The 24,345-nt window shown below is 44.2% G+C and overlaps 1 protein-coding gene across 2 annotated transcripts in view; it reads right to left on the bottom strand.

The window, feature by feature from the left end:
* Positions 1-3,562: 3,562 nt before the first annotated feature.
* Positions 3,563-24,345, bottom strand: part of S100PBP (S100P binding protein) — a 36,275-nt gene continuing 15,492 nt past the window's right edge. For both annotated transcript variants that reach the window (XM_058678422.1, XM_058678427.1), the window contains exons 5-6: positions 7,438-7,525; positions 3,563-4,781 (exon numbers count right to left, since the gene is read on the bottom strand). In XM_058678422.1, the coding sequence (XP_058534405.1) occupies positions 4,640-4,781; positions 7,438-7,525 (230 nt within the window). In that variant the 3' untranslated portion in view covers positions 3,563-4,639. The remainder of the gene's footprint in view (positions 4,782-7,437; positions 7,526-24,345) is intronic.

Here is a 24,345-nt window from a genome sequence, read left to right as displayed (position 1 = left end):
CTCAACTGGTTTGTCCCACATCCCATTTGACTTTTACAAACACCAATGAGTACTTTAGCCTAGATAGTTCCACTATCCAGCCCATACTTACACTTGCGGGTGCTACTACCTGTCCAGCTAGGCCCATCCCCAGCCCTGGTTCTCACACTCACCAGTAGGAGCTGCAGTCCATCAGAATGGTGCCCACACTTTCCATATTAAGCCCACTCCCAGCCCCAGATCTTATACTTTGGGTGTCTCTGTAGTCTAGCTGGACAGGACTTGCCCCCATTCCTAGCACTTGCCAGCCGTGTGGCAAAGCCCAACCAGCCTGTACTTACTCTGGTTCATGCCTGCACCAGTGGACATAGTCATTTATCCCAGCCTGGTTCTCACCCTAACCCAACTCACATGCAGGCCAACGGGTATTGTAGCCCCTGCCTAGCCTGGTCTGCCCACAGTCCTAGCTCTCACACCAGCAGGAGCAGTAGTCCAGTAGGGGAGCCCCGGCTGACCCCCCCTACCGGACTTTTTTCCCTCCCCACCCCTCCCCTGGTCTTATATGTGCTGGTGGGTGCTGCAGCTGTTTGGCACAGCAAGCATCCCCTTGGCAGTTGTTGGCAGGTCCTACAGCTTGGCCCGGCCCAGCCCAGCCTGCCTCCAGATCCAGCTCATGCTGGTAGATGTTACAGCCTAGCCCAACCCAGCCAGCCTCCAGTCCTAGCCTAAAGTGAAATGGCTGGTGTTGTAGCCTGTCTTGCACCACCTCCTGCTTCTCACATCTGCTGGTAGGTGTTATGAACTGGCCTAGGCTGGCATGCCCCCAGACCTGACTCATAAATATGCTGGTGGGCACTGTAAGCTGGCCTGGTCTGGGCTGCTCCCAGCCAGCCTTGGTTCTTGTACTCGCCTAAAGGGACTGTGACCCAACAAGAGTCCCCTAAATTCCTCTATCAGGTCACCTCCCAGTGGCAGATCTCGCACACACTGGGTGGGTCCTTGTCCCAGGCTGACTTGGTCTACCTCCTGTCCTGGCAGGAACAGTAGCCTTGCCTGACAAGCCCAGACTACAGGTTTTTGTCTACGATGCATCCACTGAACAAAACTTACAGACCAGCAGGCCAGTGAGCCTGTTTCAACATGTTGCTGTTTTTTTGTTTTTTTTTTTTTTTTGTTAAGCAAAAGTGTTTAATCTCTACTTATTGTGTGTTTATTTACAAATGCTAAATCTGAAGAACAGTACAAGAGGAAATAACCGTCTGTTTACACATCTGTGGGGCTTGCTTATTTTCTGAGTAGGAGTTGAGATTCCGAAAGCACTGACTAACACAGGTGACAAATTATATTACTGCTTGCCCTTTTGTCTCTGCTCCTAGGGGTAAGTTTTTCCAGCTCAAGTTCACAAGAGGACCCTAAGGAGAGCTCTCTCACCTGCCTCTATGCCAGGATCTAGCAGCAGTGGTCCCTGAAGAGGGCTAGCTAGAGCCTTGTTTCCCACAGTCTTTTAAGGGAAGAAGGCCCACCTCCTGCATACAGGGCTGTTAGCAAAGCAGTGGCAGGGTCAACCACAGTACAGTAGTGTCCACCTGGTTGGACCGGACAAGGCCAGGCTGAACCATCTGCCTTCCCCCTCTGCAGAAACAGCAGCAGTGATATTTCAGGCTCTCCCCGTGTCAGGTTCCTGACACGTACCAGAGGTAGCTGCAAATCCCAATCAATTTCAACATCTCCCTGCTGGAACGCCTTTCTCAACACTGTAATTTACCCTCAAAAGAACAGGGAGCGAGCACCCTCACCTTCCCAGTTCCCCATTCTATTAGCTGCCGCTCCTCCCATACCCGCTAACCTACCCACGCAAGGGAGGAAGGCAAACAGCCCTCCTCCACAGCCGGCAACAGACGCGGCCACAGTACAGACTCCATGGACAAGAAATTTTATTTCTTTTTAATGACATTAAACACAACTGCTGCAAGAGGGTAAAAAAAAAAAAAAAAAAAAACATGATAAAGAGGAGGCACCAAACAAGTTTCATAATTGCTCCTGATGACAATGCAAGTAAATCAGGACCTGCATTCAATACAAAGACACAGGTTATCTTAGGCTCCTTATGCACAAGTCAACAGAATGGCACATTTTACTCTGCTTGCTCAAGACCCCTGTGGTGAGAATCCCACAGATGAACAAAGCTAGGGAGGCACTTAAATGCACATAACTCTACTTAGATTCAAATACAGCAAGAATTCCACCTGAAATGCAAGACTGAGAGACCGACACCAAATAAGACATGCAGCTTGAAAAGAGATTCAACCTCCAGATTCTATCCACCACCACCGTTTTTAAGGCAAACATGCCAAAGAATGGGTTTCCTTTGGTTTCTTTTCTTCTGAAAGAACGCTCTGTTAGCTCTCTCCCCCTCCTTCCATCTCGCCCCAGCCCAACAGATTTAATCAAGCTGTGAAAGCTTTGGAAAAACAGAATTATTTGAGCTAAGAGGAACTGTGATTGTCACGTTTTCTAGTTAACCTGTCACTCACTCGATTTGGCAAAGGCAATGCTCCCATTACACATTTAGTCTTAGAACTCTGTACTGGGGGCAGCAACCTGAGGCCTGGATTTTGACATGAGCAAAATAACATCCCTTTACATTCTTGGGTTTAATGTGGGGAACCCGAAGCTGCAAGGCTAACTACTCTAGCTACACTTCCTTTTACTTGTTACGATCCCAAAGGTGGGAGGGCTGGCACATCTCACTCTATTCGGGCTGACTTAGAGCAGCCTGAAGAAGTGACCAACAAAGGAAATGCCAATTATGTCAACTGAAATAACAGATTTTTACTATTAACCTCCAAATAGGAATTTGTATTTTGGCTCCAGAATTTAAACCAAATATCCAAGGAAAAGAGAATGAAGAAAAAGAGGAAACACTTACGGACACCTATCCAGATTTATAGGGAGCTTAAAGAATCCAGATTTTCCCAGTTTCTGCAATGGGGTAGGGCTGCCTGAGGTGGGTGACTGAAATGCCAGGACAGGACAGGTAATTCAACCAAACCAGAGACAGCAACTACAGCAGCTGTTCCAGGCAGCTAACAATTCTAACGCGAACAGCAGGCTGTGAAACTGTCCAAAATGACACTTAGGCTGCCTGCAAAGAAAGAATGACACACTGATAAGACATCCATTTCAGACAGATTAACACAATCTGTCACCTTTGGTTAGAACACCAAATGGGGGCCCGGTGGCGTGGCCTAGGGGCTAAAGTCTTTGCCTTGAACGCCCCGAGATCCCATACAGGCGCCGGTTCTAATCCCAATAGCCCCACTTCCCATCCAGCTCCCTGCTTGTGGCCTGGGAAAGCAGTCGAGGATGGCCCAAAGCTTTGGTATCCTGCACCCGCGTGGGACACCCGGAAGAGGTTCCTGGTTCCCGGCTTTGGATCGGCGCAGCACCGGCCAGTTGCGGCTCACTTGGGGAGTGAATCATCGGACGGAAGATCTTCCTCTCTGTCTCTCCTGCTCTCTGTATATCTGACTTTGTAATAAAAATAAATAAATCTTAAAAAAAAAAAAAAAAAACCCACCAAATGAGGAGATCAAGTTATGTTTACTATGTACAAAAGCTTGTGTCAGGTGGGTCAGACCCCCAGAGCAGTCATGTGAAACCTCGCGACAGGGCCTTGAGTGGATGGAAGGAGGTGATGTCCTCTCGCTAACAATGGAGACGAAGAAGCACGTGTCCCAACTCTCCCATCTCCCACAGGAGGGGGGCTTCTCGACACACACACGTGGAACTTCAACCATTAACTCATCCGAGAAGTTGGGGTTCAGCATCTGACACTGCAGAGCAGCTGTAGCTCAGTGGCACTGCCTGTCGCTGAGCCAAGACCCTGGGCAGGCAGCTCTGCAGGAAGGGGCAGGAGGACTGAGAGGACAAGCTTAGGCAACGGGAACTGGGGGAACATCCTTGAGGGGTAGTGGAGATGGCCCCAACACCACAATGTATTCCTTGTGACATTAAACACAAGGTCAGTCAGCAGCCTTTTGTCAGAGTTAGGATACGGAGATTTGGGAATGCTATTGTACAAAGCTTAGCAACAAGTGACAAAGCCACTTAGTAATAAATGCAGCTGTAGGGTACAGAAAGGAGAGGATCTGCACTTTTAATTCATCCTTTCAACAGAATTTTCTTCTACTTCAAATGTCCTGGATTGCCAACTTTAAATACTGACAATTATTCAGAAATTCAAACAAAAAAGTAACAGACGTTGTTAAAAGTGGCACAGCCGTCCCCAAGTAGTCAGCACCAATCAGCAGTGCCTCGCGCCACAAGGGTGACTTGTCTGAGGCACTAGGAGACATCACTCCTATGCCCAGGAGCCGGGGCATTTCAGTTCAATGTTGGCTTTCAGGAGGCAGCCACTTTCAACTTAAAAAAACAAAAGGTATCAATTTAACATTATTTAAACACACATATATAATAACATAAAAATAGGAGGGACCGCATACAAAAAAAAAAAAAAAAAATTAAGTCAGCAAGACATTTCCAAAAGGTGACAAGTTGTTTAAATAAAATCATATGAAAAATAAAGCTCAAAATCTACAAGCACAAACAGCAGAAGAAAATGAGCTGCTCCTCTGGCAAGGGCCCTGGTGTGGGACCCTCACTGCTGCTGGGATGAGACAAACGGACTGTACGACAAGTCGGGAAGCTGCTGGAACCGATGGTAGCTCCGCTTATTCCAGTCAACCCACTGGTTCAGGCTGTATTTCTGTGGGGGAGTCTGTCGGTACCGGGCGTAGTTTCTATTGAGAGAATAAAAACAGGATGGCTGGAACGGCTGTTTGTACACAAAAAGGGTAGCACACCTAGTTTCAGGATAGCTTCACTTCTGGAAATTACATAATACGTTTTCATTTCTAATTTTCCGATTTCAGACATTTAATACTATATGTGAAAGTCACATCATAAATAACTATTTCCTTCCCTAATGCTCAAACCCACCCAGTTCTCACAAAGGTAGTATGGTAATGCGCCACATTTACATTGTTCCAGGAAAAACTGAGCAGAGAAAACCACAAGGCCTCCCTCTCCCCAGGCTATCTCATGGCTTGCCTCACATCTGAGCCTCCAGCACAACCTCCCTGGCACACAGCCCCAGGTGGCTCAGCAACAGTCACATGCAGGGCTAGGGTTCCCAGCAGGACCCTCAGAGATAATCTGCTTCCATTCACAACTGCAAGACCCTTCCTAACAGGTACCTGGAGAGCTTTTCAAATAGAGGGATTCTTTGTTTCTCCTTGCTCCCAGATTTCACCACTTAGGATCCCCAGAGTCAGGGTCCCCCAGGTGGTGACAAGGATAGCCAGGTTTCAGAGTACTTTCAGCAGGGCCTGGCATGTATCTAACACTATACACAAGAACGTACTGAATTCCTTAAGCCTCTCATCTCACTTAATGCTAAAGACAACCATACTAGGAAACCACTCCCATAACTCCTTTTACAGGCAAGGAAAGGGAGCCTCAGGTTAACTTGCCCAAAGTGCTTAGAGTAAGAGGAGGAGCCTGGGCCTCAGTCAAATCTGAGTTCAGAATTCATTTAATAGCAGTTGAAATACACTGTTTTTCTGAGAACTACTGTGATTTTTGGCAACTCTTGAGAACTGTGAGGGGGAAATGTCTGACAAGGTTAATTAGAACAAAAGAAAACACCAAAGGGCTAGGAAGTCAGCTGAACTAAAGCAGAGTGAGAGAAGAGGAGAGGAGAGGGGAGGAGAGGGGAGGAGAGGAGAGCAGAGGAAAAGAGAGCAGAGAAGAGAGGAGAGGAGAGCAGAGCAGAGGAGAGGAGAGCAGAGGAGAGCAAAGGGGAGCAGAGGAGAGGAGAGGAGAGCAGAGCAGAGGAGAGCAGAGGAGAGGAGAGCAAAGGGGAGCAGAGGAGAGGAGAGGAGAGCAGAGCAGAGCAGAGGAGAGCAGAGGAGAGGGGAGCAAAGGGGAGCAGAGGAGAGGAGAGGAGAGCAGAGGACAGCAGAGCAGAGGAGAGTAGAGTAGAGTAGAGGAGAGCAGAGGAGAGCAGAGCAGAGGAGAGAAGAGAGGAGAGCAGAGAAGAGGAGAGAAGAGCAGAGGAGAGGAGAGGAGAGCAGAGGAGAGGAGAGCAGAGGAGAGCAGAAGAGAGCAGAGCAGAGGAGAGGAGAGCAGAGGAGAGCAAAGGGGAGCAGAGGAGAAGAGAGGAGAGCAGAGAGAGGAGAGCAGAGCAGAGGAGAGGAGAGCAGAGAAGAGCAGAAGAGAGCAGAGCAGAGGAGAGGAGAGCAGAGGAGAGCAGAGGAGAGGAGAAGAGAGGAGAGCAGAGCAGAGGAGAGGAGAGCAGAGGAGAAGAGAGGAGAGCAGAGCAGAGGAGAGGAGAGCAGAACAGAGGAGAGCAAAGGGGAGCAGAGGAGAGGAGAGCAGAGGAGAGCAGAGGAGAGGAGATAAGGCTGGCAAGTTTAGGCCAAATCACAGAGGTCTTCAGAGTGGGCTGATTTTTAAATTTACTTTCAGAAATTTTTTTTTGTATTTGAAAGGCAGATTTACAGAGAGAGGAAGAGAGAGAGCAGAGAGAAGGCACTTTCATTTGCTGGTTCACTCCCCAAAAGGCTGCAAATGGCTGGGGGTAGTCCAGGCCACAGCCAGGAACCTGGAACTCCCTCTGGGACTGCGAAATTCATGGCAGGGTCCCAAGTACTCGGCCTTCTGCTGTTGCTTTCCTAGGCACATGAGCAGGGAAGAGGTTCAGAAATGGAGCAGCTAAGACTTGAATCAGCACTTATACGGGATGTCAACATTGCAGGGGATGGTTTAACCCCCTGTGCTACAACGCTGGCCCCTATCGTGGATGGAAAGGCAGCGGAGAGGATGTGTTTTTATACTTTAAAGTAGACTCTGTATGAGTTGAGAACAGTAGATAGCCAAGATAAGCAGGGAGCACATTTAGCAACTTGCAAAAATCTAACTAAAACAGTAAGAAATGGCCAGGGCCAGGATGTGAGTGGAGCCTACAGGATTTATTGACAAACTGCTGACTGGAGCCAAGAATGACCCCAGGGTTTCTGAATAACCAGATCCAAAGTAACTCAATAAATCTGTAAGGCACAGCTCCAAGAATCCAGATTTCAAAGAAAAAATAAAAAGAATCCGGATTTCAGAACTAGGAAGGTCCTTTCGTATCAATTAGTCCAGCATCTTCATTTTACTGATGTGAGGACCAGAGAAATACAGAGATTTGATCAAAATCAGACAGTCAAAATAAAGACATCTTTCAAAAAAAATCACACAGCCAGTTAAGTATCTCAAAGTAAATACGAGAGCCTTGGTTTCCTGAACTTCAGTTCAATTTGCATTCTCTTAAACATTTCTTATCTCACCTTGAAATTAACAATTACAACCCTGACAACCCGCCACATTTTCTCCTTCCAATCATCTACTCACCGCATGGTCAGATCTGAAGGATGCTGCCGCTTGGGGTTCTGCATATGATGAACTTGATCCATCAAGGCGTACAGCTCTCCCAAGGCACCTGGGACACAAAGGGATCAGTGGTTGCAAACAGCTGACCGAGTGAACTGCCCGACAGCTTCGGCCATAGCACATACTTTCAGGATGAGAGAAAACGGGCCCTGCTCACCTATGATGGCAAGGCACTAACAGCAGCCAGCACTCACTCAACATTCACCAATTCCTACAAGGAGTGAGGGACCTCACTGGGCCTTAGGAATGCAGCAGCCAAAGATACACCGCACCTGTCCTCAGTGAGGTTTCTACAGCAGAGAGGGATCCCAAAGTGATGTGATACAGAAAAGGGGATTGCAGCCACCAAGTGTGGGGTCAGAGAAAGCCCACATCGAGGAAAGCAAACCATGTGAAAGATACACAGAAACCGGTGAGTAAAGAGAGTTGAAGGTTGAGTGTCTGAAAAAATAACTAACACAAAGGGCTGGTGACAAAAGACAGCACAATACATTTAAGAAACAGGAATTTAGAATGAATGAAGGTGGGTGCTCTCTGCTAGCATGAAAAATAGCTAGAGGTAGAACTTCTCCAACACCTGGGATGAGCATGGCATCATACTAGGCACTTTACATGTTACCTTATTTAGTTCTTGAAAAAAGAGAAAGAAAAAGTCTTAGATGAACTGAGGTCATTTCAGGAACTTGCATTGAATGCTTAATAACCCAGACTCAACCAGCTGCTATGTGAGTTGTGCCCTTCCCATTGTCAGAGAAACCAGCTTTGCACCTAAGGGTTGAGATTTTAACAGAAGCTCAAAGAAAACATTAGGAAATATCTCCAGACCAGTGGCTCTTACATTTTAATATTCATTATTACAACCTGCAGGTATCATAAATAGATTGCTGGGCCCCAACTGTAGTTTTTAATAACATAGGTCAGGGTAGGGCCCAAGAATTTGCATTTGTTTTCTTTCTTTTTTTTTTAAGGATTTATTTTTATTGGAAAGTCAGATTTACAGAGAGAAGGAGAGACAAAGATCTTCTGTCCGCTTGTTCACCCCCACAAGTGGCTACAACGGAGCTGAGCCAATCAGAAGCCAGGAACCAGGAGCCTCCTCTCAGTATCCCACACAGCTGCAGGGTCCCAAGTCTCTGGGCCATCCTTGACTGCTTTCCCAGGCCACAAGCAGGGAGCTGGATGGGAAGTAGAACAGCCAGCACGAAAACTGATGCCCACATGGGATCCCGGCACATGCAAGGAGAGGACTTTATCTACTAGGCTACCATGCCAGGCCTACTGATCCACTTCTGAACCAGCTTTCTATTACTGTGCCTGGAAGAAGTTCCAGGCTTTAGAACAGTCCACCTCTGGCTGCTGTGGCCGCTTACGGAGTGAAACAGTGGATGCAAGATCTGTTTTTCCTTCTCTATCTGTAAATTCTGCCATTATAATAGTTACATATATGTATATATAAAATATATATTATATATATATGTAAAATCAAGAGCTACTCAGAAAAAGGGTATATTCTATAGTTAGTTGTAGTTGAGTATCAGGGACACTGCGCATGAAGGACTTGGCGATGTTTTCCAGCACATAGTAGCTGTGCAGTAAGTGGGAGTGGTGTCAGACAGGATCGGTCCCTGCAGGTTCGTGAGCCCCCACAACAATGGAGGGAGCTTCATGCAGTCAGCAGGTGTAGCAGCACAGATTTGTTTTCTAGGGAAGCCGGAGCACAGGCCATCAAGCAGCGGGAGTGGGTCTGAAAGCAGCTTAGCTCAGGACGGGTGGGGAGCAGGGCTGTTAGGGAGATCCCCACCACAGGCTCTGAGCAGGTAATGTCAAGCCAATACTGGACTGGCCCTAGATCCTCTACAGTACGGTCTACACTTCAACATGTGTTTTCCAAGATAGCTTTCCTCTTATTACTATTATTCTTAAAAGATTGATTTATTTTTATTGGGAAGTCAGATTTACAGAGAGAAGGAGAGAGAAAGATCTTCCATCTGTTGATTCACTGCCCAAGTGGTCACAAAGGCTGGAGCTGAACTGATCTACAGCAAGGAGCCAAGAGCCTCCTCCAGGTCTCCCACATGGGTACAGGGTCCCAAGGCTTTAGGCCATCCTTTACTGCTTTCCCAGGCTGCAACAGGGAGCTAGAAGGGAAGTGGAATAGCTGGGACTAGAATCAGTGCCCACATGGGATCCCAGTGTGTGCAAGCTAAGGAGTTTAGCCGCTGGGCTACTGTGTCAGGCCTCAAATAAATTTTCTAATTTGTATAGCCTTTGACATCTTCTTTTTTGTTTATTTTCCTTAGTTATATCCCGTCTCAGCAGTGATTATTATGATGCAATAGCATCAGGCTCATGTTAGCTTGCAAAGATTTTACAAATCCTGTACCAACCAACCGTTTATTTGTAAGAAAAAAAAATTTTGACAAATGGATCCATACACACAAAAACTATGTTTTAGAATAGACTTTCCTTTTTAACTATAATGAGATGAGCCTTTTCAGGAAAAACATATATTCATTATATTAAAATGGAATGCTTTTGAGCAGTTAAAATTTAAAATGGACAACCAAGGGTGATAGATAATTGACAAAAAAGAAAAACGTACTTAGAATACATTTGATCAAAGTTTTTATTTTTAAAGATGTATTTAATTATTTGAAAAGCAGAGTTCCAAGACAGAGGGAGAGAAACAGAACAATTTCCCATCTGGTGGTTCACTCCCCAGATGGCAACAACATCTGGGGCTGAGCCATGCCAAAATCAGGAGCCTGGAATTCCATCCTGTTCTCCCATGTGGGTAGCAGGGGCCCAAGCAGTTTCTCTGCTTTCCCAGGCACATTAGCAGGGAACTAGACAGGAAGCAGGGCAGTCAAGATTCTAGGGGATGCTGGCATTGTAGGCAACAGCTTAATCCTCTGCATGACGGCACCTGTCCCTGCCACCCATTTTTTTTAAATAAAGATAAGTTTTAATAATAATAAAAAAAGCAAACTATCAAGAACTTGAATAGGCAATTAACAGAAGTAACACAAATGACCCAAAAACATAATGAAGGAGTGGGCACTATGGTACAGCAAGTTAAGTCGCCTCTTGCAACAGCAGTATCCCTACCAGAGAGTCAGGTGAGTACTTCTGCTCTGCTTCCAGCCCAGCTCTCTGAGAAGCCGTGACGATGGCTCCAGTGACCGAGTCCCTACCACCAACCCTGGCTTCTAGATTCAGCCTGGCCCCCAGTCTGTTACTGCAGCCATTGGGGGGAGGGGTGAACCACTGAACAGAAGATTCTTCTCTCCCGCTCTCTGTCGCTCTGCCTTTCAAATATTTAAAACAAACAAAAAATGAAAGGACTGTGCATTTTCACAAATACAGAAAGAAAACCCAATTCTCACTCGTTAAGGGAGAGAATAAATCCAAAACGAGTTTTCCTTTTGAGGGAAGCAGCTCTTGATTAACAGTGTCCTTATTTGTTAGATTTGTGAAGTTAGAACCCAAAGTCTCAGTTCAGATCTCCTTGTCTGTATCCACTGCCACATCTCTAGCACCTCATTCCCTGAGGATCCCAAACATGACATTCAAGCGGGAAGGGGGGCACCACTGGCTTTTTTAAACTTCCAAGATCTGTCTTTTCCCATGACGGCCATCACCAGGCTAGCACTTGATGCAAACTCTGTGTCCAGACCTGTCCACCTCCCTCACCCCCTAACACTTAGATTCCATCAAAGTGTCCTGGCAATGGGGACTGACTAAAGACATACTACAGTTTTGCTACTAAGAAATCTTCTCACCTTAAACAAAGCAATGAATGAACAGCCAGTGAGGCCTAAGCAGCCTAATATTCAAATACTAGGAATCAAATTCCAGCAGTAGTAATCTACATAGCTTTATCATGTACCTGGCACTCTCCTATGGATTTTAAACAAAATCATTTATTTATTTACTTAATTATTTATTAAACACTTGAAAGAGCTACAAAAAGGGAGAGACAGACATCTTCTATCCGGTGGTTTACTCCCCAAATGGCTACAATGGTCAGACCTGTGCCAGTCTGAAGCCAGGAGTGAGGACTTTCTGGGTCTTCCACATGGATGCAGGCGTCTAAGTATGTGGACCACCTTCTGCTGCTTTCCCAGGCATACTAGTAGGGAGCTGGATTAGAAGAGGAGGAGCCAGGACTCAACCAGCATCTATATGGGATGCTGGCACCATAGGTGGCAGCTTTACTCACTATGCCAGAGTACTGACCCCTGCCTTTTAAAATTAAGATTATTTATAAGGCACAGTAAGAGAGAGACTGGGGGTGCGGGCGTGGAATTATCTTGTCTACCAGTTCAAATTCCAGATGCCGCCCAGGGGCCACAGTTAAGCCAGGCCAATCCCAGGAGCCAGAATGTCCATTCATGTCCCTCGTGTGGGTGACAGGAACCCAAATACTTGGGCTATAATCTGCTGCCTTCTCAAGACATTTGGTACTTTGACAATGGGATGCAGCCATGGCTTGGCCCTCTGGTGCTCTAATATTTGTCCTTCGTGTTTCTTTATAATCCTGTAAAGTACTTGCCCCATTTTACAAAGAAAACTATTAAAAAGCTTGAAAAACACAGAAGCTGAGAAATGTTAAGTGATTTGCTTAAGATCATACAGCTAGTGACAGAGCCAACACTCTAGCCATGCTTTCAGGATTGAGATTTTTTAAAAAACATTTCCAGGACTGACATTTCACAGCTGAGATAAGAAAAAAGAAAAATACTGCAATGTGTGTCTTGTACACCAGTTGGAATCTAGCAGAGCACTGAGCAAACAGGGCTCAGTAATTGTCTCAGATCATCCAACAAGAAGTGTTAGTTTTCATTAGCATTAAGAACTTACTGTTCTGGTCCCCAGTGCTTCAACAACCACAAGTTACAGTACAGACAGGGCCAACTCCAAAAACCACATCACACACAACTAGCCCTGAAAATGACACAGAAATGGGATCAAAGAAACCAGATTGGGGCTGGTTAAGCTGTTGGCTGCCTTGCTAGCCACTGGATTGAGTCTCAACTACTCCACTTCCAATCCAGCCCCTTGCTAACCATCTGGGAGAAGCAGTGGAAGAAGGCCCAAGTGTTTGAACTTCAGCTACTCCTGTGGAGACCCAGAGGAAGCTTTTGGCTTTGGCCTGGCCCAGACCAGTCACTATGGCTATTTGCAGAGTAAACCAGTAGATGGAAAAACCTCTCTGCAATTCTGCCTTTCAAGCAAATAAAAATAAGTCATTAAAAAAAAGGAAGAAAAAATGCCCCAATCACAAGGGTAGAAACCTCTGAAAGGAGTGAATCCCAAGTTCCTGAGAAACATGCATTTTGCCAAGAAGCACAAGAAGGGCTGAAGAAGAGGCAGGTCAAGGCTGTGAGTGCACATGTGAAGCTCTCAGGGCCTTTATCAAGCCAAGTCCACGATCCCAATGGGTGTCAGCCACAAGCTCAACTGACCTGCCTATATTACCTACTCCAAACTTGCAAAACGTGCTCATGTCCACACTGCCAAGGGTATTAGGATGCCCCAAAGACCAAGGCAAAGGCTGAGACTAAGCCTCCAGTCAAGGGCAAGACCAGCTGCACCTGCACCTGCAGTCCTGGCTCAGGCGTCTCCCCAGAGTGACCAGCCTCCAACACAGGTTCTGTAGCAACACCTTAGCTGCCCAATGCAAGGCCCAAACACACTGGTGTGAGTCCTGGGCTGCTGCCTGCTTGGGGCTATTGTCTTCCTGTGCTGCTTATACAAATCAATCTGAGACTATGCAAAAAAAAAAAAAAAACCAGAACTCACTGTGAGTAGGGCAATCCTTATTACTAGTAAGACTTGGTGGTTTACATTTGAGTAAGACCCTCGGAGCATGCCCCACATCTGGGACCTGGGGTGGGTGGGAGACTGGGTGGGGCTTCTACCTCAAAATCCCTTTTCACATCAGATATATTAGGGAAACAATACGAAACTAATTGTCTTGCCCATCTTCCTGTAGTGCTTGAGCCTTTTTACCCTAATTATGTCAAGATTGTCAAAAAAAAAAAAAAAAAAAAAAAAAAAGACTTAGTGGTTTAGAGATTATGGCAGCTAACATTTATGAAGCACTTGTTACATGACAGGCACTCTTAAGATTTTTCCCATGGATTCTATTATTTCACTTTAATAATCTTTTTTTTTAACCCTTTTATTAAAATTAATAGTCTTAACATTTCCACTCTCCTGTGTCACAGGTATTTGGTTATAGGTATATTTAGTTAGGTAAAAATGAAAATAGATATTGCTTATTATGATATCCAAATATTTATGTCATGTTATGTTCCATATAGAGGAAATTTACATATATTTACTTAACACCTAGAATCTTATGAGCACTTACAGGAAAATAAAAATGCCAACATTTAAACAAAACAACTAATAATATCCTATATTACCCGAAGTAGTGTTGTGGATTTATTCTCACACAGATACAGTGCATGCTAAGGAAACAGTGGAGTTTTCTTTTCAAAACCTGGTGTCATGATTCAAAGAGCTTTGGCTAGTAACATCTGGGCAACAGGACTTCTGCAAAAAGATGAGTGGGAGGAGAGTGCCAATCTGAACATTGGTTATCTTTATATCCCTTAGAATTATATTCACTCCCAGATTTTATCTCTACTGGATCACTGATGTGTCACAGGGAGGGTAGTTAACTGAGGACCTGAATGTCTATCACTTTAATAATCTTAAGAGGCAAATATCATAATCTCCATTCATGATAAACTGAAGCTTAGAAAAGCACTCATCCATGATTTGGTAAATGAGAAAGCTGGCATCTAAACCCAGGTGGGGCTAATAACCCAAAAACCTTATTTTAGCTCATTACTTCAACCTCTTCCTCCAAATTTAGAGATGCTAACAAGAATGGAAACATTTCAATGTTCTCTTCTCTCCACAGTCTCTAACAGATGGGCTTTCTTGGATCAACAATCAGTTCCATGGGCTTATTTTAAGTTGTGGCTACAGGTGGTAAAGACTGTCTTTTATTTTGTATTTAAGAACAAAATCAGGAGAAGAAACACTACCATTTCAGGCATCGGATCTGTAATCCATCTCAGTCGTAACACATACGTATGAAGCTGACTAGTTTCTGGGGAAAATCCAGTTGAAGAATTGCCCTTAATAAATTAGAAATCAATCATTACATCATAGAGAGGTGAGAATGGAGAATGCTAAGTTCTTGCTATATCAATTGTGACAAGTTTTCTGGGTCACCAGATTCGTACCACACAAATCTTTTAGCTAGCTAAGGTCTACAAAGTGGCCTGTCACCAAGGGGCCATTAGAGGAGTCAATCAGATACTCTCCTTTGGAATGTGAATAGGAGCTTTAGTAACAGGAATCAGAGACAACAGCACAGGCAGCGTCCCAAGAGACAAGAGTCACCTGAGATAGCTAGTAAGCAGCAAGGTTAGAACCGAGATCAGGACAATGTAAACAGGGACCACCCTTGTCTGAAAGGCACAGCATTGGGCTCTTTGGCTGACTCTTTCACAGTGAAGCTTATTGGCTACATTGTGGTGGGTCTAATCTTCAGCTCCTTCTCCAAGTCCTTGAACTGAGATACCAAAGAACAACTGTACAAGGGCAGGTGGCTGGCAGGTGTTTAGGTCATCACATCATACATTAGAGGGCCTAGTTTCGGGCACACATACTCTACTCCCAAACCAGCTAATGTGCACCCTGGAAAGGCAGCATGCGATTCCCAGAAGGAATTCCCGCCCCCGTCTTCGGGCAGGTCCATTCCTGGTTGTTGTGTGAATTTGGGGAGTGAACCAGAAGATGGAAGGACTCTGTCTTTCTGCCCTCCAAAAAAAAATTTTTTTTAAAGATTTATTTTTTGTTAGTAAGTCAGATTTATAGAGAGGAGAAAGATTTTCCATCCACTAGTTCTCTCCCCAGATGGTCATAATGGCCAGCCAGAGCTAAGCCAGTCCAGAGCCAGGAGCCAGGAGCCAAGAACCAAGAGCCAAGAGCCAGGAGCAGGGTCCCAAGGCTTTGGGCCATCCTGAACTGCTTTCCCACATTACATTCAGGGACTAGATGGAAAGTGGAGCAGCCGGGACATAAACCAACACCCATATGGGATCTCAATGCTTGCTTGCAAGGTGAGATTTTTTTTTAAGACTTATTTATTTTTATGGAAAGTCAGATTTTACAGAGAGAGAGAGAGAGAGAGAGAGAGAGAGAGAGAGAGAGAGAGAGAGAGAGAGAGAGAGAGAGAGAGAGAGAGAAAGAAAGAAAGATCTTCTGTCTGCTGGTTCACTCCCCAAGCACCTACAATGGCTGGAGCTGAGCCAATCCAAAGCCAGGAGCTTCTTCTGGTCTCACACGCAGGTACAGGGTCCCAAGGCTTTGGTCTGTCCTCAACTGCTTTCCCAGGCCCCAAGCAGGGAGAGCTGCTTATTTCTTGAGAAAGCAGCACAGAATGGTCCAAGTCTTTGGGACCCTGCACCCATGGGGGAGACCCAGAAGAAGTGCTTGGCTTCGGAATGGCTTAACTCTGGCCATCGCCACCATTTGGGGAATGAGCTCTCTGTAACTCTAATTTTAATCTGGAAAGGCAGATTTTACAGAGAAAAGGGGAAACCGAAAGATCTTTCATCTGCTAGTTAACCACCCAGATGCCTGCCAATGGCTGCAGCTGAGCTGACCTGAAGCCACAGTTTCTTTGAGATCTCCCATGTGGATGCAAGGTTCTCCACTTCCTTCCCCGACCATAAGCAGGGAACTGAATTAGGAAGTGGAGCAGCTGGGACACAAACCAGCACCCATACTGGATGCTGGCGCTTGGTGGTGGAGGATTAGCCAGTTGAGCCAATGTGCTGGTCCTAATAAAGATTTTTTTTTTTTTTTTTTTAAAGAAAAGGGAAGGGCCTGGCATGGTAGACTAGTGGATCAAGTCCTCGCCTTTCACGCACCGGGATCCTATATGGGTGCCAGTTCTAATCCCAACTGCTCCACTTCCATCCAGCTCCCTGTTACTCCTTCTCTCTGTATATCTGCTTTTCCAATAAAAAAAAATAGATAATCTTAAAAAAAAAAAAAAAAGAAAGAAAGAAAGAAAAGGAAAATCAGGAGCACTAGGTGTGGGCATTTGGTACAGCAGCTGAGACACTGCTGGTGATGCCTGAATCCCACATCACAGGGCCCAAGTTCAGATTTTGGTCACTGCGTATTCCAGCTTCCTGCTAATGTATACAGTGGAAGGCAACAGCTGATAGCAAGTCCTTTGTCCCTGACAGCCTTCCTGGAGCCCCACAATGAGTTCTGGGCTCCTGGCAGCAGCCCGGCTTGGCCTCAGGCTGTCTCCGGCATGTGGGAAGCAAATCAGCAGATGGTAGATCTCTGTCTTCTTGCCTTTCAGAAAAATAAAAATAAAGAGCACTGGAAATGTTAAATATGTGAGCAAATAAAGAAGTCTTCTGGTCATTTTTACAATGTCTTTTACAGATAACTGACTCAGGTAAGAATAGCGTATCACAGGTTGATACATAAAATGAGAACAAAAGCACACACTCAAAAAGAGGAATCTGGAAATGTTTTCTTTCTTCTTCTTCTTTTTTTTTTTAATGTTATTTGAAAGGCAGAGTGACCAACAGGGAGAGACAAAGATCTTCAATTCACTGTTTTCTTCAATTCACCCCCAAATGGCTGCACCAGCTAGTCTAGGCCAGGCCAAAGGCAGGAGCCACATGGGTGGTAGAGGGGCAAATACTTGGGCCACCAGCTGTTTCCTTCACAAGTGCATTAATATGGAGCTGGACTGGAAGTGGAACAGCCACGACTCAAACTGGCACTCGTACGGGATGCCAGCATTGCAAGCAATGGTTTAACTAGCTTGGCCACAATGCCAATCCTCTGAACTATATATTAAAACATAGTACATTTTATGTTGTCCCATTTTTTTTCTAACTATAATAAAAGCAGATTAATGTAGTAGCTTCAAAACGAATGAGAACCAACTTAAGGAAGCTAATGATCAGATCTGAGACAAAGAAAGAACCTAGAAGAAAAGCAAGTATAGCTAACTGTAACATACTTTTACAATGAGAGGGGACAAACTGAAGCTGAAAAGTAGACTTTGAGCAGGGGTTGGTCAGAACAGTGAAAATGCCTCTCAGGACAATCCTACACATCCCTTATCAAATGTCTGGCTCAAGTCCCAGCTCCTCCACTTCTAATCGATTCCTGCTGATGGGTGCCTTTGATCCACCAACAGGGAAGAGCTGGAGAGAGCTGGGCTCCTGTCTTCAGCCTGCCCATTCCCAATTATGGCAGATCCTTTTTTTTTTTTTTTTTTTTTTTTTTTTGTGGCTACAGGTTTATTTAACACAAAATAATCTCCTCCAACTTTACTGAGGTGGCTGCCCACGTCCACGACCAAATCCACCTCTAAACTGGAATTGTTTCTCACATAAAGTGAAAACAAGTCAGTCAAAATTAAAACAAAACAGGAATTTACAAAAGAATGCTGGCTAGTAAGTAGAAAATGATTTTTAAAATCCTAGCACAGGAGTTCATTCAGGCAAGGATCACGAATTTGTGTTGAACCATTAGGTAAATAATCAGTTGTTGCAGAAAAAGAAATTTATATGGTACTGAAGCATCACCCAACAGTTGACTTACTGATTAAAAAAAAAGGGAAAAAATGTTCCTTATAATGCAGAAATGTGGCATTAACACCTTAATAAACGTCATATCCTTATTAATGTAACAACCTGTCATTATGCATGTTTCATAATTGGATATAAGTTAAATATATAACAGCATTCATGAACCAAAAATATTTATTAGAATCTGATTCTGCCTCTAGATACAAGTTTCAATTTATAGGAAATAGTGTAACAAATATTAGGGGCTGGTATTGTGGCATAGTGGGTTAAGCCATTGCCTGCAATAGCAGCATTTCATTTAGGCACCATTAAAGCCCCAGCTGCTCCACTTCCCATCTAGTTCCCTGATGATGCAACCTGGGAAAGCAGCAAACATGGTCCAAGCGCCTGGGCCCCTGTGCCCAGAAGCAGCTCCTAGCTAGTCCAGCCTGGCCCAGTCCCAGTCACTGCAGCCTTCTAGGGAGTAAACCAGCAGATCTCTGTCTCTCCCCTCCTCTCTCAGTAACTGCCATTCAAATAAATTGGTACATCCTGGTTCACAGGTTTAGATGAAGAACCTGTTAGAGGAACTAGCTGTGTTTTGGGGAACTGTACCTTGCTGTTGACATGTGACTGGTTCAAGCCCCTCCTCCCTGGATGCCTACGTGACAACCTTCCTTTAAAAGCCTGGTGCTGCTAATAAACTTCAGCTATTGACCATTCAAAAAAAAAAAAAAAAAAAAAAATTGGTGAGTTTAAAATAATATTTTTTTTTCCCTAGGGAGGACAATCTGGTAGCATTTAACAAGGTTTTAAATATTCACATACTTTACCAAGCAGTTCAACTTCTAGGCATACATCCTGTACATAAGACCTGTACATAAATACTAACTAGAATGTTACTGTAGCATTAGTAATGAAAACTACCTAGTTATTCAGATGGAATAAATTATTTAAGACTTTGCAATCAGCAACATCTTAACTTAAAATGCCTAACATGGAAAAACATTCCTAAAAACATATTAAATGGGCTCGGCGGCGTGGCCTGGTGGCTGGGGTCCCCGCCTTGATCCCATAAGGCTGCTGGTTCTGATCCCGGCAGCTCCACTTCCTCTCTATCTCTCCTCCTCTCAGTATATCTGACTTTGTAATGAAAATAAAATAAATCTTAAAAAAAAAAAAAAAAAAAAAAAAAAAAAAACCATATTAAATATACAGAAAGCAGATTACAAGATAGTAACTTCCATGTATATTTTCTACCACACAAAAAAAATAAGAATAAAAATGTTAATTTTGCCATCTCAAAGTGGCAGGATGAATTTATAGATGCTTTTTTTGTATGGAAGAAAAGATCATTATTTTTAATATCTGAGACAATTAAAAAAATCAGCAAGCAAAGTTATTTTTTGTAATCCTAGAGGGCAGGACTAGAAATGAGCACCAGAAATTACAGGGAAGCCAAGACTGGCTCGATGCAAGTAATAATTTTCCAACAATTAGTTTTCAAAGCAATGAACGGCCTGCTTCATGGTAATAAATATTGCATTACTAGAACTCTTAGTAAAGGCGAAATGGCCATTTGGCAAAGATACACAAGCAGATTCATGTTAGGAGATTAAAGAGAAGATAGAAATGGTTTCTTTCTGCTTTTTTATAATTTCATGTAACATTTTCCATTAATGGGTACTGCCAGAACAGGAGACTTCTGGCATTTCTTTGGTGCAAGTAGGCATTTGGAACAGTGACTGGGAAGCCTTCATCCTGCGTGGAGTGCTTGGGTGGGACTTGTGGCTCTGCTTCCTGCTGCTGCACGTCCTGGGAGGCAACAGATGTGGCCCACACGCCTGGGGACCTGCTACCCACAGGAGACCAGAATGAAGCTCCAGGTTCCTGGCTCTGCCCGGACACAGTCCTGGCCACTGTCTAGTGAACCAGCAGATGGAAGACTTCTGTTTTCTTTTTCTCTCTGCCTTTCAAACAAACTTCTTTTTTAATCTATTATTAAAAATTATTTTTATTTGGAAGGCAGAGTTACAGCGAGAGAAGGAGTGATAGAGATTTTGCATCTGCTAGTTTACTCCCCAAATCACTACAACAGCAGAAGCTGCACTGACCCGAAGCCAGGAGCTTCTTCCGGGTCTCTCTGTGGGTGAAAGGGCCCAAGCACTCAGGCCATCCTCCACTGCCTTCCCAGACCATTAGCAAGGAGCTGGATCAGAAACAGTGCCACTGGGACTTGCACTGGTGCCCATATGGGATTCTGGCACCACAGGCAAAGGATTAACTTGCTGTACCATGTTTGTGCATCCCAAATAAACAAATTTTTAAAAATAAAAATCAATCACATACCTAAAAATAAACACCAGACACTGAATTATTTTACCTGTAACTTTAGTATGAAAAGTTATAATTTCTGCTAATAATGGCTAATCTTAGGTTCCAGAGTGACATATTCTACTTACATAGCTAATTTTAACATAAGCTAAGGGTCATTATTATCCCCATTTTATAAACGGGATTTAAAGATTAAAGGTTATCCAGTCTATAACAGTGGTGCCAGATTGCAAACCCAGAAATTCCTATTTTTTTAAAATATCTATGTTTATTGGAAAGACAGATTTACAGAGAAAGAAATACAGAGAAAAAGATATTCTGTCTGCTGGTTTACTCCCCAAGTAACCACAATGGCCGGAATTGAGCCGATCTGAAGCCAAGATCCAGGAGCTTCTTCCAGGTCTCCCATGTTGGTGCAGGGTCCCAAGGCCTTGGGCCATCCTTTGCTGCTTTCCCAGGCCACAAGCAGGGAGCTGGATGGAAAAAGGAGCAGCCAGGACAAGGGCCAGCACACATACAGGATTCCAGTGGTTATAAGGCAAGGATTTAGCCAGTAGGCTACTCCAGAAATTATTTCTGAACCAGCTTTTATTCTCCTCACCTCTGAAGTATGCAATTTTTCTACTGTATCAGCCATTCCAGCTGCTCTTGAGTATTGGGGGTAGAGATTATTGCAATAATGGGATAGAATCGCTGAAGAAGGAAGAACATGTTACAACACAAGCAGCTGCTCACTGCCTTTCTTGTGAAACGTGCTTTAAATGCCCCAAATGAGCACAGAAAACATAATTGGAAATTACCAATGTCAAATGCTTAGGACATAAACCAAAGTCAGTCCCCTCATGGAGGGGAGAGCCGTGACCAGGCCCGTTCCACAGACCGTGAATGCAGACACACTGCTTTCATATCAACCCTCCGGCCCTCCCCCAGGCACTCTGGAGGGTAGTGCCTCTGCTGCCACCAACCTAAAATAGTTCAGGAAAAAACACTTCACCAGCAGAGGCCTGAGAAGTCAGTATGAGTAATATCTGACTGCTTAATGAAATCTTGAGTAAAAAATAAAAGAACCTGGAACAAAAAAATTCTTCTGACGTCTCAGTTTTTAACCTTTCCCTTCACAGATGCAGAAAACAAATTTTAAAAATCTACTAAATAATTCGAGACTTGGCAAGAGGGGACTTTTTCCTGCATGGTGGAAAATTGCCCAAAACCTTTCCAAGCAAATCTTAGAGTAACTAAACTAACAGGCTCCTCTGTGGCATCTCCCCCCACTTCCTCACCTACAACCCTTTCCAAACACAAACAGAAAGCTTCCTTCCTTCCTCCTTCTGCACTAATCATATTGTGGTAGAATCACTGTCTTCTCTAAATCATGAATTCCCAGAGAACCAACAACATCCTGTCTTCCTCTTCTAATCAATAACCTTCAAACTCAGTGCTTCTGAAAGTACTAGACACGAGTGTGCTGAATAGGGAGAGAAGATTATGAGAAGGAATTCTCTCACAAGAATGAAGCTTCTCTAACTTCTATGCATCCAGTTCTGCCCATAAACATCTCTTTAGGAATTTGCCCACTGAGCCCAGCACCATAGCCTCGTGGTTAAGGTCCTTGCCTTGCATGTGCTGGGATCCCATATAGTCCCTCTGGCTCACAAAAACTCCTAACAGAGTAGAAAGAACTCAGCTTAAAGGATCTAAATGTTGGTCAAATCTTGTACAAGGTTTTATTCAGAAGATGCAGCATGGTATCTGAGATGCAATTTTTCCTATTTGAATACTGAAGGCAGGGACAAATACCACGGCACAGTAAGTTAAGCAAGCCCACAGCCTATGAAGCCAGCATCCCAAACAGGTGCTCCATGCAGCTCCCTGCTAACGTGTGTGGAAAAGCAGTGGAAGACAGCCTAGGTACATGCTCCTCTCTATGCATACACATCTGGATGAAGCTCCTGGCTTCCACCTGGTCCAACCTTAGCTATTATGGCCTTTTGAGGAGTGAACCTATGGAAGCCTCTCTTGTTCTCTGTAACTCTACCTTTCATAAACAAAACAAAACAAAAAGTTGGGGAGTGAGGGCTGCTAGGATTGCTCAACAGGTTAATCCTGCACCTGCAAGCGCCAGAACCCCACAGGGGTAAGGGTTCATGTCCCAGCTACTCCACTTCCCATCCAATTCCCTGCTTGTGGCCTGGGAAAGCAATGGAGGATGGCCCAAATCCTTAAGAGCCTACATCCGTGTCAGAGACCTGGAAGAAGTCTCCTGGCTCTTTGGATCATCTCAGCCCTGGCTACTGCAACCATTAGGGGAGCAAACCAGCAGACGGAAGATCTTTTCCTCTAGTTCTTCTCTCTGTAAACCTGCCTTTCAAATAAAAACAAATAAATCTAAAAAAAAAAAAAGTTGAAGGCAATAGGAAAATTAATTTCTTACAAAAGCTCAATGATAAGTAAGCTATACACAGTCAGTTACATTTTTTCTCCTTTCTAAGATTTATCTTTTAATTGGAAGGCAGATAGACAAGAGAGGAGACAGAAAGATCTTCCATCCACTTATTCACTCCCCAAGTGGCCACAACAGCCAGAACTGAGCCAATCAGAAGCCAGGAACCAGGAACCTCCTCCAGGTTTCCCACACAGCTGCAGGGTCCCAAGGCTTTGGGCCATCCTCGACTGCTTTCCCAGGCCACAAGCAGGGAGCTGGGAAGTAGAGCAGCTGGGATACGGAGCAGCAGATGCAAGGCAAGGATTTCGCCACTAAGCTATTGCACCAGGCCCTACTTTATTTTTCAAATAAGGAAATCCCTAACAAAAGAGTATTTGGGTAACTAAAAGGTTAATGGAGAAAGGATTCAAAAATAAGCTTATTTTGGTATTAAAAAAAACATTTGTGAATGCCCTCAGAGACTGAGAACTCTGAGGTCAGTCATTTCCTACTGGATTTCCCACATGGGATGGTAGCAGCCCAAAACCCTCTCATAGGGTCTGGTGACATCAGAACTACAGTCAGGAGTCCCGGGTGGCACTCAGAGATAAAAGGATTGTAAATTTCCTTCTGGACTCAGGAGAGGAGCTTTCTCTGGTCCTTATCTAGTTCCAGCCTTGGCTCCCAGGCCTCTCTTACACCAACCATCAGAGTTGCTTATGAGCCCCAAAATTAGTTCAGATAGACAGAGACTAATAAAGGTCAGCTAGTTGATAATCACGCAGCTTGTACCTTACTGATCAGGCTTCCCATTTGGCTTTTCAGATAGAGAGAGACACTGATATAGAAAGTCTGGAACAGCCAGGGAAAAGGACAACTAGCCTATAATCGCTCAGCCTGTATTTACTGCTCAGGCTCCCTATTTGCTTCTCCTGGACTTCACCACGTAGGATGTGGAGTTAAATTCTTCCTCACTCACCGGGTTGCTGGCGATTTCCCTGTTAACCTGCCTAAAACTTTTCTATTCTTCAATTGTTAAAATGCAAAGGTCTGTAAAACCATGCTTAATCACTATATACTGCAAAGTTTAAATTGTGGCTTAAGACTCTTCCCCAAACAACTTTAAAAAAAAAAAAAAAAAAAAAAAACTTTGGGGACCGATGCCTAATAAACAGACCTTAGGAGGACACTCAAACTAAAAAACAAAAAAACACTATTACTCAAAAAAATAGGAACTAGTATTAATAATAATAATAAAAAAAAAGTAACTCAGAAAAGAAGACCACCAAAATTGAATAAGCCATCAGATTTTAATACACTTTATAACTTTTCAGATTTAGGTTTTATAATCCTGTCAATAAAATTATTTTCAGACATAATGTAGAACAGTAGTTTCCCATGGTTGGGGCAGAAAAATGGAAGAAGAGGAGTTATTTTTTTAATGTGTGCAACGTTTCAGTTTGGAAAACTAAAAAAGTT

The sequence above is a fragment of the Ochotona princeps genome, chromosome 2 (assembly GCF_030435755.1).
Source record: "Ochotona princeps isolate mOchPri1 chromosome 2, mOchPri1.hap1, whole genome shotgun sequence".
Lineage (NCBI taxonomy): Eukaryota > Metazoa > Chordata > Mammalia > Lagomorpha > Ochotonidae > Ochotona > Ochotona princeps.
Note: the sequence above shows the minus strand (reverse complement) of the source record. Positions and strands in the feature narration are given on the sequence as shown.